We start from the raw sequence: 15,550 nt of genomic DNA, 5'->3' as shown, positions 1-15,550 counted from the left end.
ACTCATAATAATATGCTAGTATTACTAACTGTCCATTTCCAAACATTTACAATCAACCTAAATAGAAATTCTGCAGAAACTAGGCATAATTTTCTACCCCAGTCTATACCCTGGTAAACTGTATCCTAGATTCTGACTCTGTGAGTTTGCTTATTATAATTAGTTCATATCAGTGAGCTTGTACTGTATTTGTCCTTATTTCACTCAACGTAATGTTCTCAAGTTCATTCATGTTTTCACATTCATCAGGGCTTAATTCTTTCTTACAGCTGAATAATATTGTATCTTATGTATGTACCATATTTTGTTTATCCATTCATTGGTTTTGGACTTGGGTTACTTCCAACCTTTGACAATTGTGAATAATGCCACTATGAACACTGGTGTGCAGATGTCTGTGTGAGTCCCTGCTTTCATTTCTTCTGGGTATATATCTAGCAGCAGGATTGCCAGATCATATGACAATCATACTTAGCTTCCTGAAGAAATGGAAAACGGTTTTCTACAGTGGCTGCACCATTCTACATTCCACTAGCAGTAAATAAGTGTCCCTATTTCCTTACATCCTCTCCAACTCTTGTAGGTTTCTGTTATTTTAATAGTGGTCATTCTGGTAGGTACCAGATATCTCATGATTTTGATTTGTGTTTCTCTAATCTAGTGAAATTGAGCATCTTTTCCTGTGCTTTTTAGGCATTTGTTTTTCCTCTTTAGAAAAATATCTATTCAAGTCCTTTGCCAGTTCTTTAAATTGGTGTGTTTGTCTTTTTATTTTTGAGCTGTGTGATTTCTTTATATATTCTGAATATTAATATATAAAGAAATTTTGTATAATGAATTTTTATTACTATAATTAATAAATTATAAAAAATGTTTAAAGAAAATATTCCAAATATTTTTTCCAATTGAGTAAATTGTCTTCACTTTCTTGACAAAATCCTTTGAAGCACAAAAGTGTTTAATTTTGAGGAGGTCCCATTTATCCATTTCTTCTTTTGTTGCTTGTGCTTTGAGTGTAAAGTCTAAGAAACCATTGCCTACCACAACATATTGAAAATGCTTCCCTACATTTTCTTCTAGGAGTTTTATGGACCTGGTTCTTATATTTAGGTCTTTGATCCATTTTTAGTTCATTTTTGTATGAAGTGTGAGATAAGGGTCTTCTTTCATTCTTTTGCATATGGATATCCAGTTCTAACATCACTTGTTGAGAAGACCATTCTGTCCCAATTCAGTAGCCTTGCTCAAATGCCAATTGGCTATAGATATGAGGGTCTGTTTCTGCACTCTTGATTCAATTCCATGGGTCAATATATCTATCTTTATGCCAGTAACATGCTGTTTTGGTCACTTTCTAATATGCTTTAAAGTTAGGAAGTGTGAATCCTCCAACTTCATACTTCTTTTTCAAAATGTTTTTTGGCTATTTGGGATCCCTTACCCTTCCAAATAAATTTGATAATTGTCTTTTCCATTTCTGCAAAGTAGATTGTTGGAATTTTGATTGAGATTGCATTGACTTTGTAGATTTGGATAGATTTGACATCTTAACATTATTCAGTCTTACAATCCATAAACACAGAATGTCCTTCCATTTATTTAGGTCTTCTTTGACTTCTTTTAGCAATGTTTTTTAGTTTTCTGTGTACAAGTCCTTTACATCCTTGGTTTAATTTATTCCTTGGTATTTTTTTTCTTTTAATTGCTATCGTAAATGGAATTCTTATCTTGATTTCTTCCTCAGCTTGTTCATTACTAGTGTATAGAAACAACATTAATTTTTGTGTGTTGCTCTTGTATCCTGCTTCTTTGCTGAACTCATTTATTAGCTCTATTAGCTTTGTTGTAGATTTTTGGGGGCTGTCTCTGTATAGATCATGTCATCCGCAAATAGTGAAAGTTATACTTCTTCCTTTCCAGTTTGAATGCTTTTATTTTCCTTGTCTAATTGTTCTAGTTAGAACTTCTAGCATAGTGTTGAACAACGGTGATGACAGTGGGCATCCTTATCTTGTTTGAGATCTTAGAGGGAAAGCTTTCAGTCTTTCTACATTGAGTACAAGGTTAGCCGTGGGTTTTTCATATATGCCCTTTATCTGTTGAGGAAGTTTCTTTTGATTCCTGCCTTTTAAAGTGTTTTTGCCAAGAAAGGATGCTGAATGTTGGCAAATGCCTTTTTCTGCATCTATAGAGAAGATTGTGTGGCTTTTCCCCTTCAATTTGTAATGTGGTGTATTACATTTTAATTGATTTTCTTGTGTTGAACCACCCTTGCATACCTGGAATAAAACCCACTTGATCATGGTTCAACTTATTCTAGACATTTATAATTGCCTGTGTGTGACTGACCAGACTTTTTTCTGCTCTTCTTCATCTGATTCTTGCCCTGGGTATGTGGTATAATTTTTAAGATTGTGCAATTGTTTTAGCCCCAGGAAAATCTTCCTTTCCTCTGTTCTTCTCCGGGAATCTTGATTTCTTTCTGTTTTTGTTTTGTCTCTACAATTTTTAGAAATTAATTTGTTTTCACTCTCCTTTCATTGTCTCTAGCTGCTTTTGCTGGAGGGCAAAGTCTGGAAGGAGGGTCACCTCAGAGAGAACTATTTCTAAATCAGTATTTTCCAGCCAAAACAGGGCCACGGATCCTCGAAGGGGATGCAGACCAGTTCCAAAGGGCCTGGGGAGAGAGTTGGGAAAGATGCCAAAAAGCCCTTTTGATGGCTACCTTAAGTTGCGCTTTGTGTGCCATCCCAACAGATGGCTCTCTTTGTCAGATTTTTCTCCACAGCCCTACAGTGGTTCTGCTGCTTTTATTCTCCAATGCCTGTGCCCCTGTAGTGGGCGAGGTTGAAACAACGGTGTGGCTTTTCCTGTTTGGGGTGGGCTGACAGAGCTGAGACCCAGCAAACTAAACTCACTAATCAAGATCAGTGGTCAGCAATCGACATTGCCCTACCCCTCCTTGGAGAAGAAGGCTTCCACATCCCTTGCTGTCCACAGGAGGCAGCTAGTAACCAGACCCTAGGTGGCTAGCCGCAAGAGTGGGAGATGGGCACTAGCAGTCGCCACTGAGTGATTTACTCTTTTTTTTTTTTTTTTTTTTACTGCAGTGTCTCAGTCTCTTCCTCCCGCTTTTTCCTGAATGCTATATAATGCTCCCCTTGGGCTCTGTAGCCCCAGAGCAGTTATTTCAGATGGTTTCTGCCTGTCCACTAGCTGTTGTAGAGGAAGAATGAACACTATAGCCCCCTAGTCCACCATCTTCCCCAGAAGCTCTCCAACTATATACTCTCGAGCAAATAAGAGTGAGAAGGTAAATAATGTCAGAATTATTATGAAAATAGTTTTGACTTCATAGAACTTTAAAAGTGTCTTTATGGGGTCTCTGGACCAAACTTTGCACCCCCTGGTTTAGTGTTTATATATCTTTTTCCTGTAATATTTCTAATCAATTCTTTGACATATCTTTTTTATGTAACATGGATTCTGTTGTTTTTGTTACAGTTTTTTCCCAGGTTAGCTGATAAACTCTGGCTTTTATTTGTAGCCTTTAGTCTCTTGATAATTAACTGTAATTATTGGTATATTTGAGACTAAATCTACTCTCTTGCTATTTGATTCTGTGTTCTTCCTATTTTGTTTGTATTTCTGTTTGCCTTCTTTTTGTTTGATCAAATCTTTAAATTATTTCATTTTTCCTTTCTATTTTGTTAAGTGTAAATTATTTCACTATCTTTTACTGTTTATCTTTGACATAACATCATGCGTTCTTGATTTACTAAATCTAAATTTAATTGGTACTTTCCTCTTTTTCCAAATCAATGCTGGGGTCTTAGAAAACTTAAATTTAGTCTATTCCCTCCCAACTTAATGTGCTATTGTTTTCTTGTTTTTTTAATTTGAATGTGTGTATGTGTGTGTTTTTTGGATGCCTCAAGACATTATTGTTCTGTGCAGTTAATATTATTTGGAGTCACCGTTTTTTTTTTTACCCTTTTCATTCCTCTTCCTACTTTTATCTATGAGATTCCTTCTGCCCAATGAATATGAATTAGTATTTCCTTCAGTGCAGTTCTGCTCTTGTTGATATCTTTCAGTTTTTATTTGGCTAAGTGTGTTTTCATTTCATATATGCATACATGTATACACATACATAACACGTGTGTCTATTTGGGATAAAGACTTACCATCTGGGATGCATCTTCTTTCAGCATTGTGCATATATTCCATTTTATTCTGGCTTTTCTTATTTCATTTCAACCTAATTGTTGATTATTGGAAGATAATCTTTATTTTCCCTTTTAAAGATTTTTCTCTTTGTCCAACATTTTCACCAGATTACTCTGATATTCCTGTTTGTGGCTACCTTAGTATTCAACCTACTTTTAATTCATTGTGCCTCTTAAATCTGTGCCTTTGTCTTTATTCAGTGTTGGAAAATTCTGAGACATATCTCTATAAATATATAGATTACTTATAATATAATTTCACCATATGTTATAATTCTCATCCTCCTTTTGTGTCTTTATACATCATTCTGGATATTTTCTTGTGACTAAAATTATAGTTCACTAATTCTCTCTTCAGCTCTGTCTAATGTTAAATCTATCCATGAATGTCTTGCTTGCAATTATTGTAGTTTTTCAGTTTTAGAATTTATTTGGTTCTTTTATTTAGCATTCAATTCACATTTTTGTAGTATCTAATATGCATATTTTAAAATTTAACTTTCATTTTATTCCACATATTCAACAATGTTTTATCAATCTCTACCTGATAACTTCATTATCTGTATTCCCTGTGGATAGTTTCTATTGTTTTTTGCTTCTCTTGATTTTTTATGACAAGTTCTTATCTCCTTGCCTATTTTTTATTGCTTGGCAGACAGAGAATATTAAGAAAAAACAAAACTGTAGAATCACTTGGAGGCTAGGTTTCTTTTGTTTACCTCCAGGGGTCTTTATTGTTTAGTGCGGTGTAAGAGCATTTGCGTTCTTTGAGCAAATAAATCCGTGCTTTGTGATTGAGATCATTTAAAGCTGGATTTTAGTCCTTCAGAAGAAATTATGTATTTGGATTGTCTTTCTGCTTAATGTGTAGCACATTGAGGTCCCAACCAAAAGAAGGGAGATTCACTAGGGCTTCTTCATGGAAGGCCCTGGAGTCCAAATTTTGATCCCCTAGTCCTATAAATGTCTTTTCTCTGAATTAATAGGTATCTTGAATGTTGTGCTCATATCCCATCTTTTTTCTGGTCCCTGACCCTCTTATTCTTTACTACCTTTTTATCTATTTAATACCTTAAGCAGGTATATTTATATTTTGTCACTTTTTTTCTAGTTATCAACTAGAAGAATTTTTCCTACTAACCTAGTTCATCTTTACTGGGTAAACAGAAAGTCTGCCCTACATTTTCTGTTTTTTCCCCTCTTCCCTGTCTTCTTTTTAATTAACTGGGGTTTTCCCCAATTTCCACCTTTTTTCCCACAATACCTTTGGAATCTATAGACACCATTAATTTATTGGTTACCACAGAAATTATAAAATTCATACTTCACTTATCTCAAGTTAATTGATACCTTTACTTCATCTTTCTTGACTTATATGTGTTTCTTGTTCAGGATTTTAGAGGTAGCTTTATATTTTTTAACTAAAAGTAAGACATTATTGTTATTTTATACAAAGTTTGAGTATATTTACCCACATTTATTAGTTTTTTGCCTGAAATTTATTCTTGCATTTGAAATATTAGATCAATTTCCTTCATCCTGATATAGATCCTTTAGAATCTCTTCCAGTAAGAGATTGATGGAAAACTCTGCCAGATTTTTCCATCTGTAAAAGTCTTTATTTAACATTCATATTTAAACTATAGCCTAACTGATCAATTTTGTCTGTTGAAACATTTATTTTCAGTAGTTAACTGTTATCATTCCATTACATTTTTACTTTCACTGTTGCTATTAAGTACTCAACTCTTGGTTAAAGTTTGGATCTGTGAAGATATTCTCTCTCTGTTTTTTTTTTTAAATACTATCTCTTTGTCATCACTCTTAATGTACTTTTCCTCTGATATATCTAGATATGGATTTCTTTTTAGTACATGCTACCTGGGGATTGTTGTAATTCTTGAATATAAGGATTGCTTTTTTCTTTTTTTCTTTTTTGTCTCTGTATATTTGCAGCCATTATCTGTACAAATGTTTCTCCCCTCCTCATTTTATTATCTCCCTCTGCAATGCTAGATATATATTAGGTCTTCTGACTCTAGCCCCTTTATTTCCTGTATTCTAACTCTCTATCTTTCTCAATACTGCCTCTAGATAATTTCTTTGTATTTTAGATGTTCTTTTTTTCCCAAAGAAACACTCCCCATTTTTCTCCCTATTCCATTCCATTTTAGGCTCTAATCTTTCCATCTCTGCAAATGTGCTTATTTCTAGTCCATCTCTTATAAATGGTATCATGCAATATTTGTCCCTGTGTGCCTTGCTTATTTCACTGAGTATAATGTTTTCAAATTTCTTTCATGTTGCAGCATGTCTTATAATTTCATTCTTATGGCCAAATAATATTCCCTTGTGTGTATGTACCACATTTTGTTTATCCATTAATTTGTTGATGGGCACTTGGGTTGTTTCCACCTTTTGGCTGTTGTAAATAATGTTGCTATAAACATTGGGGTACAAGTATCTTTTTGAGATCCTGTTTTCACTTTGAGTATATACCTAGAATGGTGTTGCCTAGTAAAACTGTAATTCTGTATTTAACTTTGTGAGGAACTGCCATCTTGATTTCCACAATGGCTGCACCATTTTACATTCCTAGCAATGAGTAGAATTGCCATTCCTCCACATCCTCTCTAACACTCTTTTTTTTTTCCTTTTAATATTAACCATCCTTGTGGGTGTGAAATGTGAAATGGTACCTCATTGTGAGTTTGACTTGTCTTTCCCAAATGGCTAATGATGTTGAGCATCTTTTCATGCTGATTAACCGTTTGTCTATCTTCTTCAGAGGAATGTTTATTCAAGTAATTTGCCCATTTAAAAAAAAAAACTGGGTTATTTGTATTTTTCTTTTTGCATTGTAAAAGTTCTTTGTATATCTTGGATATCAAGCCCTTATCCTATATATGGTTTGTGACTGTTTTCTCCTGTTCTGTAGGTTTTCTTTTCAGTTTCTTGATAATGTCCTTTGATGTTCAGAAGTTTTTCATTTTGATGAAGGAAAATTTATCTAAGTTTCTTTTGTTGCTTGTGCTTTGATGTCATATCCTAGAATTCATTGCCAAATATCAGGTCATGAAGGTTTGCTCTTATATTGTTATAGAGTTTTATAGTTTATTTCTTAAATTTAGATACTTGATACATTTGTGAGTTGATTTTTGTATACTGTGTTAGGTAGGGTTCTAATGTCCTTTTGCCTGTAGCTATCCAGCTTTTCAACCTTATTGTTGATGATACTATTCTTTCCCCGTTATATGTTAGAACCCTGTTGAAAAGCAATTGACCATAGATTTATGTGTCTATTTCTGGACTTTCTATTCTATCCCATTGGTTTGTGTATTTTTATGCTAGTACCACACTGTTTTGTTTACTGTTGCTTTGTAGTACAATTTGAAATCAGGCTTTGTTCTTTTTTTAAAAATAGCTTTGGTTGTTGGGACCCTTTGCAGTTCCATATGAATTTGAGGATCATTTTTTGCATTTCTACAAAAAAAAATAAACTGCTCTAATTTTGATAGGAATTGTATTTAATTTGTTGGTCACTTTGGGTGGTACTGACATCTTAACAACATTAACTCTTCCAATCCAAGAAGGTGGGATGCCTCGCCATTTATTTAAGTATTCTTTATTTTTTATTAGTGTTTTGTAGTTAGTGTGCAAGTCTTTTTCAATCCTTGATCAGATATATTCCTAGATATTTTATTTTTTTAGATGCTATTTTAAATTAAATTATTTTCTTAATCCTTTCTTCAGATTGTTCATTGCTAGTGTGCAGGAATACAACTGATTTTTTTTCATGTTGGTCATGTACCCTGCCTTTGCTGAGCTTGTTAATTGTTTATTATTATTAGGTAATAATTTTCTTGTGCATTCATTTGGATTTGCTATATATAAGATATGTCATCTGCAAATAGAGGTAGTTTTACTTCTTCCATTCCAATTTGGATACTTTTTATTTCTTTTTCTTGCCTAATTACTCTGGCTACAACTTTTAGTATCATATTGAATAGCAGGAAATAAAGGAAAAAAATAGATGCAGAAAAGGTGTTTGACAAAATCCAGCATCCTTTCTTGATAAAAACACTTGTAAAACTAGGAATAGAAGGGAACTTTCTCAACATGATAAAGGTCATTTTTAAAAATCTACAGCTGACATCACACTCAAGGGTAAAAGACTTAAAGTTTTCCCCCTGAGATCATGAATAAGACAAAGAGCTTGCTTTTAATTTCTTTGGGTGTGTGATTATTCTTACATTTGGAATTTGAGAGGATTTTTCATATCACTGGGGATGCAAATGATCTAGAATCATTTATAATAAATTTTTGGTGGTAGTTTCTGAACACTGTTAGAGAGAATTTGAGCTGTGAACCTGTGGGAGGGCTAGCTTGTGTTTATTATTTTGCAGGTGGTATTTCTGCCTCTCTACTGAGTGCTGAGTTTTGAGACAGACATTTAACTTCCTATCCTCTGGTTGGATATAGCTGATTGAGGGATTGTCTCCTCTTTGATGACAATAATATCTTGAACTCTCTGTTTTGTACAGTGTTGTTTCTAAATTATTAGTTCTGTTATGGTGCTGTTTTGATCCATTTGTTTAACTAGTTCTTTTATTTTAATATCTTATGCAGGATTGTCTATTTTATTTGCCCACCCTAGGTGAATTTTGTGTTTTGTTTCTTCAGCCTATGTGGCTTTAGAAGTTAATTTCATGTTCATCAGGTTTACAAATTTTCTCATATTGAAAACTGGCTTTATTGCTGTACTTACATCTCTTTGCCTACCATTTTTATATTTTGAGCTAAGAATTCTTCAGTTTCTTCACAGCTCATTTAGAAAATTTTTTAAAATGTATTCATTATTTTTAAGTTATTTTCAAGCACAAGGATAATCAGGCTTTCTGATCAGAAATTTCTAGCAATGGAATTTTGCGTTATTTTTTTAGAGTATTTTTAAAATTACACATTTAATACATACTTATCATCTAAAAATTATGAGGTAAAATTATAAAATAATAATCCATAACCCCACCATCCAGATATGGTCAATATTGATTGGCTTTCCAGAATTTTTCTGTCCATTAAAAGAAAAATCACCACTGTAATATTGTTTCGCAATTTACTTTTATTCACTTAACAGTAAATTGTGGATATTTTGAAATTATCAATTGAAGAAACTTCAAAACAGAAAAGATACATGTACCATTTTTCTATTTCCAAGAGCACTAATCATACTTCTGGGAATAGAAGAACTCCTCATTGGTGACTTGTGTCTCAAAGTTAAAGCTGAGTAGAAAAGTAAGTTTATATATATGTGGTGGCAATATGGAGAATATAATTGGTTTATATCTGTTAATATATGACACTCTATGCCTATTATTTCAAGAAATTAGGAAAAAAAATTACGTATCTCTATTAAGAAAATAAAACTTTAATAAACATAGCAAACACCTGAATATAAATCCAGAGTTCTCTGAGGAACAAGAAGTGTAAAATAGTAAAGAGAATGCCTTCATGTATGAAGAAGGCATATTACATGAAAAAGAAGAATTTATGAAAATAAGAAATTGTTGGAAATGAACATAGTTTATAACTATTCAGCCAGTGATACCCATTTTCCTACTTAGGCTACTTCAGAGAAAGTTTAATAGTACCTATGATTATTATCATATACATAATGCAATGTGATCTAGGCATATATTTCAAATTCTAATTAAGGTAACATTTAACATTTTAGTACTGCTTTTGAGACAGTGCAGCCAGAATTTTATCTCTGCTGTAATAAATCAGTTTTGAATTTTTAAGTTCTCAGTGATTGATAAAGTGGGCAGTTGTCAAAAATATATTAAAATACTATAAAATAATCTTATATTGGACAAAATCATCCACATTTGAATTCCAGTTTAAAACATTCATTTTCAACTAACTTCCTTACAGGCAGTTTACTAAGATGGTACACAACATTTAAAAACTCAGATGAGCATTTCTAAACAATAGAGCAGAAAAAAATACATGAAAATGTCTTGATTTCAAAATTTAGGCTGTATCCATTGGCTTCCTTATATTAAAGATGATATAATTATCACATTTACACTTTCTTCCACCTTCTCTGCCCTGCCTAATTCCAGTTTTGTTAGTTTCTTTGTTGTTGTTGTTTAGCAATTTATTAAGATATTTGCTTTTAATAATATCTATTAATTCCTCTTTAAGAAAACAGAAATAGATTAGAATGTTCACACATTCTCCAATCTTCTTTTCCCCTTGCAATTTTTGCTATTTTCCTATCATGACATTTCCTGCTCTGTTCATATATCCTGTAACACATTAGATCTGCATGAAAATGACTCACCACCAGTTCTTTTTACAACTTCTTTCATCTCTTGCTTATCTGGATTACATAGCTTTTTTAAGTATTATTTTCTCAAAGATGGGCTAATGGATGTTCTGTGACCTGAATTCCTTTACATTTAAGAATGGCTAACTAGTTTCTGTCTAGATTCCTGATTAATACTTTCTTTGTCCTTAATTGGTAACAAGAAGAAATACTTTATTGTCAATAAATCCACGAACATTTCTCTTGAAACAAAATCTTTACTCCATTTCTGGAGAATATTGTTTTTATATATTTGAAAACTTAATAGTTTGGGTTTATTTTTCAGTTACGCAAAATTTGGTTGTCTGTCTATATTTCATTTTGATTATTATTTCTTTAATTGATTTAATCTATGTCTTATTTTTCTTCTGCTGCTTCACACTTTAAAGTGAGTGTGATTATTGGACTCACTTTAAAGTAAGGACTGCCATCATGTCAGGACTCATTGAGGCTGAAGGATATGCTTCCAAGTTCACTGTTGTCCTTGTTGGCTGACTTCAGTTCCAAACAATTGGAGATGCCTTCTTTTTTTCTCATTAGGCTGATTTTTAAAAATTATATAACCAAAATTTTCTTTTTTTAAAATACACCTTCTCCCCTCATCTTATATTTAGGCTCTTGTTTTAGAGTATCAGACCAAGACACACACTCTCTCTCTCTCTCTCTCTTTTTTTTTTTTTTTTTTTTTTTAACCATTTCACTGAATTTCTCTTTAAATTTTTCATCTTAAATCTAAGTATGCCTTTGTCTCCATTTACACTGATCTTCCACTTAGGCTATAACAAACCCTTATAGTGGATAACAGCATCAGATTTTCTCAAGCTTTTCAATACTTCTCTTCAATAATTTCTTCTTATTAGTCAGGATTAGATACAGAACAATAGTTTTCTTTGTACTTGCTCTGATTTTTTTTCAAATATGCATTTAAAAATATTACACAGGGAATACATTTTCATTTATATTTAACTGCTCCTTTATTTATGGATATTTGACTTGCTTCCATTTCTTTGTATATTGAACAATTTGGCAAGAACACGTCAATATACTATAGTTGTGTGGGTAATTACTTCATAATGGATTGCTTGAAGTAGAAAGGCTCGGTCAAATATTCCCCAATATTCAGAAGCTTGAAAGCATGGTTATTCTATGAGATGGGTATAAACAGATTGTTCAATAGGTCAATCTTACCTTCCCTGTATATTGATTGAAAATCATGGTGTCTTTTAATATTTGAAATTAACTAATGAGCTTTGTTTAATTATTCCTAGCCTAACATGTTATACATGGGTAGTTGTTTCTAACATATACAACCCTATAATAGAAGCATGTCTAGCACATTCAAAAAACAGCAAGGAGGTCAGCATGTTAGAGTAGATTGAGGGAAGGGGCAGTATTAGAGGATGAATTCAGAGAGGACTTTCTCTCCATTATCAAAAATCTGAAAAGTAATCCACACTCATTTTCTCCAGTTCCAATGCAGTGTGGCTTCCATCCTTATCACTCCTTCTTATGCCACTAGTAAAATCAATTGCTTTATCACTACCAAGGCAGTGTTTTTGTTTTTTTTTTTCTCTTCTGCCAACTCTTCCTGATACTGTTGGCCATATAAAATTTAACGTAAATAAAAATGCCTGATATTGTAAAGTATATATAATTATTTTATTTTCATTCTCATTGACCACTCCCTTCATCACAAAATTTTGTTTGCCTTTTCCTCTTGTAACATAATTCTCTCTCAGTTCTTCTGCTTTATCTGCTGTTTCCTTTCAGCCTCCTTTGCTAAATCCTTTGTCCTTCCTTGGTGTGTAACCTAAGGTTTTGTTCTTGGTTCTTTTCTTGGGTGTGCCATGAAAAGCTTCAGAAGTGCATTACCTATTTTAAATAAGTTAACAGAAAAATCTATTTCAGATTAGCTCTGAAAAACTTAAGAGCAAGTTCCATAGTTTCTCAGAAGTATTAAGCTTGTGAGAGTAAATTGCTGAAGACATTTCAATATTTAATAAAGGATTTTTTGTTTTACTCAACAACTAATCTATATTAATTGGCATTTCCTTCTGCCTGGAATGCCCTTTATCTGCTCCAGTGGATTAGTTGATATGCATTAGATATAATTATAAGGCATATTAGACTCCAAAGATTTTCTATTACAGCAGACTTGAAGTTACATTATAGCCAATGTGTATTTATTATTATGTGTAATATGTTATTTCTAATCCCTTGAAATTGATAATATATACTTGGTCTCTTGTTACTTTTACTTAGTCAAATATTTGATAGTGCAGGACAATACATTCCCTGATAACACCAGATAACAATTTTCTCTAATTCATAATTTCTATTTTACTTTACAGGAAAATACCTGTACACTGATTTTAAATAAAAATTTTACTGTGTATGATTACCGGCTGAATTTGGATTTTGGTCTCCCTTTCTTCAATGCATCTGCAATGCATTTGCTTTCTTATCTTTGATTAATGTACAATTTATTTCTCATTATAAAAAAATTTATATTTATGAGAAATAGTCATCTATAATATTAAGTTGATTTATTTAATGAACTATTAGACATACTGTAATTTTGAAATATAGTTTTTCTTGGAATGTATGAAATATTTTTGCATGCATAATCCTAATTTCAATATTATTTGGGTTTTACAAATATAATGCAGAATTACATTTTTCTGTGGGTTCTTGATAGTGTTCCCTGATTTTTCCTTTTATTTCTCCATTTACGATATAAGCATACTGTCTTACCTTTTTTTCCTGTAAATCACAATATATCCTCAAAAGAGCAAACTTGGGTTAAACGCTTTAAATTCCTCCAAGGTGAATTTATCATATAAATTCCAGATGTTAATTTTTATATGCACTTTTGTGTCTTTTGAATATTGTCTAATTCAATTTATTATCAAATAAATTTTTTTGGTAAAATAGCTCATGTCTGCTCCAACATTTAATTGAAAAAGAAATATTTTGTGGGGGTTTGACTAGAAAATTGGAATAAAGCTTAATTTTTTAATGTTCAGTTTCAGTGACCTCCATATGTAGACTCCTCATTAAGACATTTTACCTCTTTGTGCTTACTCTAGACCTTAAATTTTATTTCCACTTTCTAAACTAGAATTGCTTACATCAAATGATTGGATAGTACCTACAGAATACAAATAGTCCAATATCCAATCTAAAAGAACATTTTCTGGTTTTTAAATTTCTTTCATAAAACTTGTACAGACTTCCTCAGCATCTTTCTCCAGTGTTAACTTCTGATGACTTATATAAACAACCTCAGTTTCTTTCTTATGATAAATAGGCTATAGTTTATGAGCCTCCTCTAATATTTTTTAGATAGTATCAGATTGATTTTAAAGTTCAAAATGGAGGCCAGTCATGAGACTTGAAATAGCTGTAGAATATGCTAATATTTAATTGGTACTGATATGGTTATGCCAACATCATTTGGGAATCTAAGGTAGATATTTCAATGGTAGGAAAACGACATGCTGATGTTATACATGCAGCCTTTACCAAAAATTCAAAATTCAAGGGTCCTGAAACTGAGTTGAATACTGTTTTTAAAATCAATTACTTCTCTCTCTCCTTATTCCATTATCATTTGAAAACAAAAACATTCAGAACCCAGTGTTTGCCTTTTGTATTTTGACTTTTCATTTGATGTATTATGCTATTCAAAAATATATCACTTTGAATGCAAGTTTGAATAGTATCACAGTTTACAAGATGTTTCACCAGCAATTTGAGCTAGGTTTTCACTTGTAATTAGACATATTGGGAAATGTAGAGGTATAGTCATTTGAGTCTAGAAGAATGTATGACACCAGTGATCTAAGAAAATTTTTCTTCCAGGTGGTTTAGAATCTTTGAAAAATCTTCAGCAACTAATTGTGGACCACAATCAGTTAATCAGTACAAAAGGTCTTTGTGACACTCCTACCATAATATACCTGGATTGTTCATATAATCATCTTACAGAAGTTGAGGGTATTGAAAATTGTGGATTGCTCCAAATTTTGAAGTTGCAGGGAAATTATCTAAGTGAGGTAATTGTTTTGGATTAATTGATTTCTGTTTAATGCAACATTTTTCTTTTGGTATAAATATAAACTGCATATTTTAAAAGCAATTTTGCATTATTTTTCTTTGTTTTATGCTTATCAGTTGCATTTTATTTCCAATTTACTTTGAACTATTGCATAATTTTCTCTTTAAAAATATTAAACAGTTACAATATTTTATGAATGAATCTAATTTATCATTAGCCTTTTCATAATACTAAAATATAATAAATTATGATTTTTCAGTTATATTTCTTTACATCAGTAAACCAAATTTATCTATCAAGAAATTCTAATTACAGTTTTTCAAGAAGTATCTTTTATAAAAAACAAAAATTATGAAGTTAATTGTTAGAAATTTTATTAATACGAAAATTATCATACCCTTTGATTTATGATATGCTTTTTATCACAATATCGCTTTTGTTTGGTTTGGTAGATTTTATATTTTTAAATTTGGTGAAATGATGAAATGTTTTGCTTGATATAAACTAATTAATCAAATTTAAATATAGCTTCCCGCTTTGGAAAATCATGTTCTATTAAGAGAATTACACTTGGATGATAACAGTATTTCAACTGTGGAAGCATTTTCTTCATACTGGTTGCCTTTACTACAAAATCTTACTCTCTCTCAAAACAGGTAATATACTTTGTTTAAGCAATAAATACAATAAATGATTGTTAAAATAATTCTATGATGTTCTTAAACAACCAGAAATGCTGTTGGGTTTTTCTAATAATTCGATGAAAGCACACCACAATAAATGAGTACGCAAATTACAAAAATAACTTTATAGAGAATTTTAAAAATTAAAGTAATGTATTGACATGCCCTAAAGTGTTTGTAGAACTTCATTAATTTACCCTCATTTTGT

At 31.8% G+C, this 15,550-nt stretch overlaps 1 protein-coding gene across 4 annotated transcripts in view; it reads left to right on the top strand.

Moving 5' to 3' along the window:
- Window positions 1-15,550, top strand: part of LRRIQ1 (leucine rich repeats and IQ motif containing 1) — a 250,333-nt gene that overhangs the window by 66,832 nt on the left and 167,951 nt on the right. For all 4 annotated transcript variants that reach the window (XM_037847784.1, XM_037847783.1, XM_037847782.1 and 1 more), the window contains exons 11-12: window positions 14,464-14,657; window positions 15,188-15,315. In XM_037847784.1, the coding sequence (XP_037703712.1) occupies window positions 14,464-14,657; window positions 15,188-15,315 (322 nt within the window). The remainder of the gene's footprint in view (window positions 1-14,463; window positions 14,658-15,187; window positions 15,316-15,550) is intronic.

This window comes from Choloepus didactylus, chromosome 8, assembly GCF_015220235.1.
Source record: "Choloepus didactylus isolate mChoDid1 chromosome 8, mChoDid1.pri, whole genome shotgun sequence".
Lineage (NCBI taxonomy): Eukaryota > Metazoa > Chordata > Mammalia > Pilosa > Megalonychidae > Choloepus > Choloepus didactylus.
This window is presented reverse-complemented; position numbering and strand designations above follow the sequence as displayed.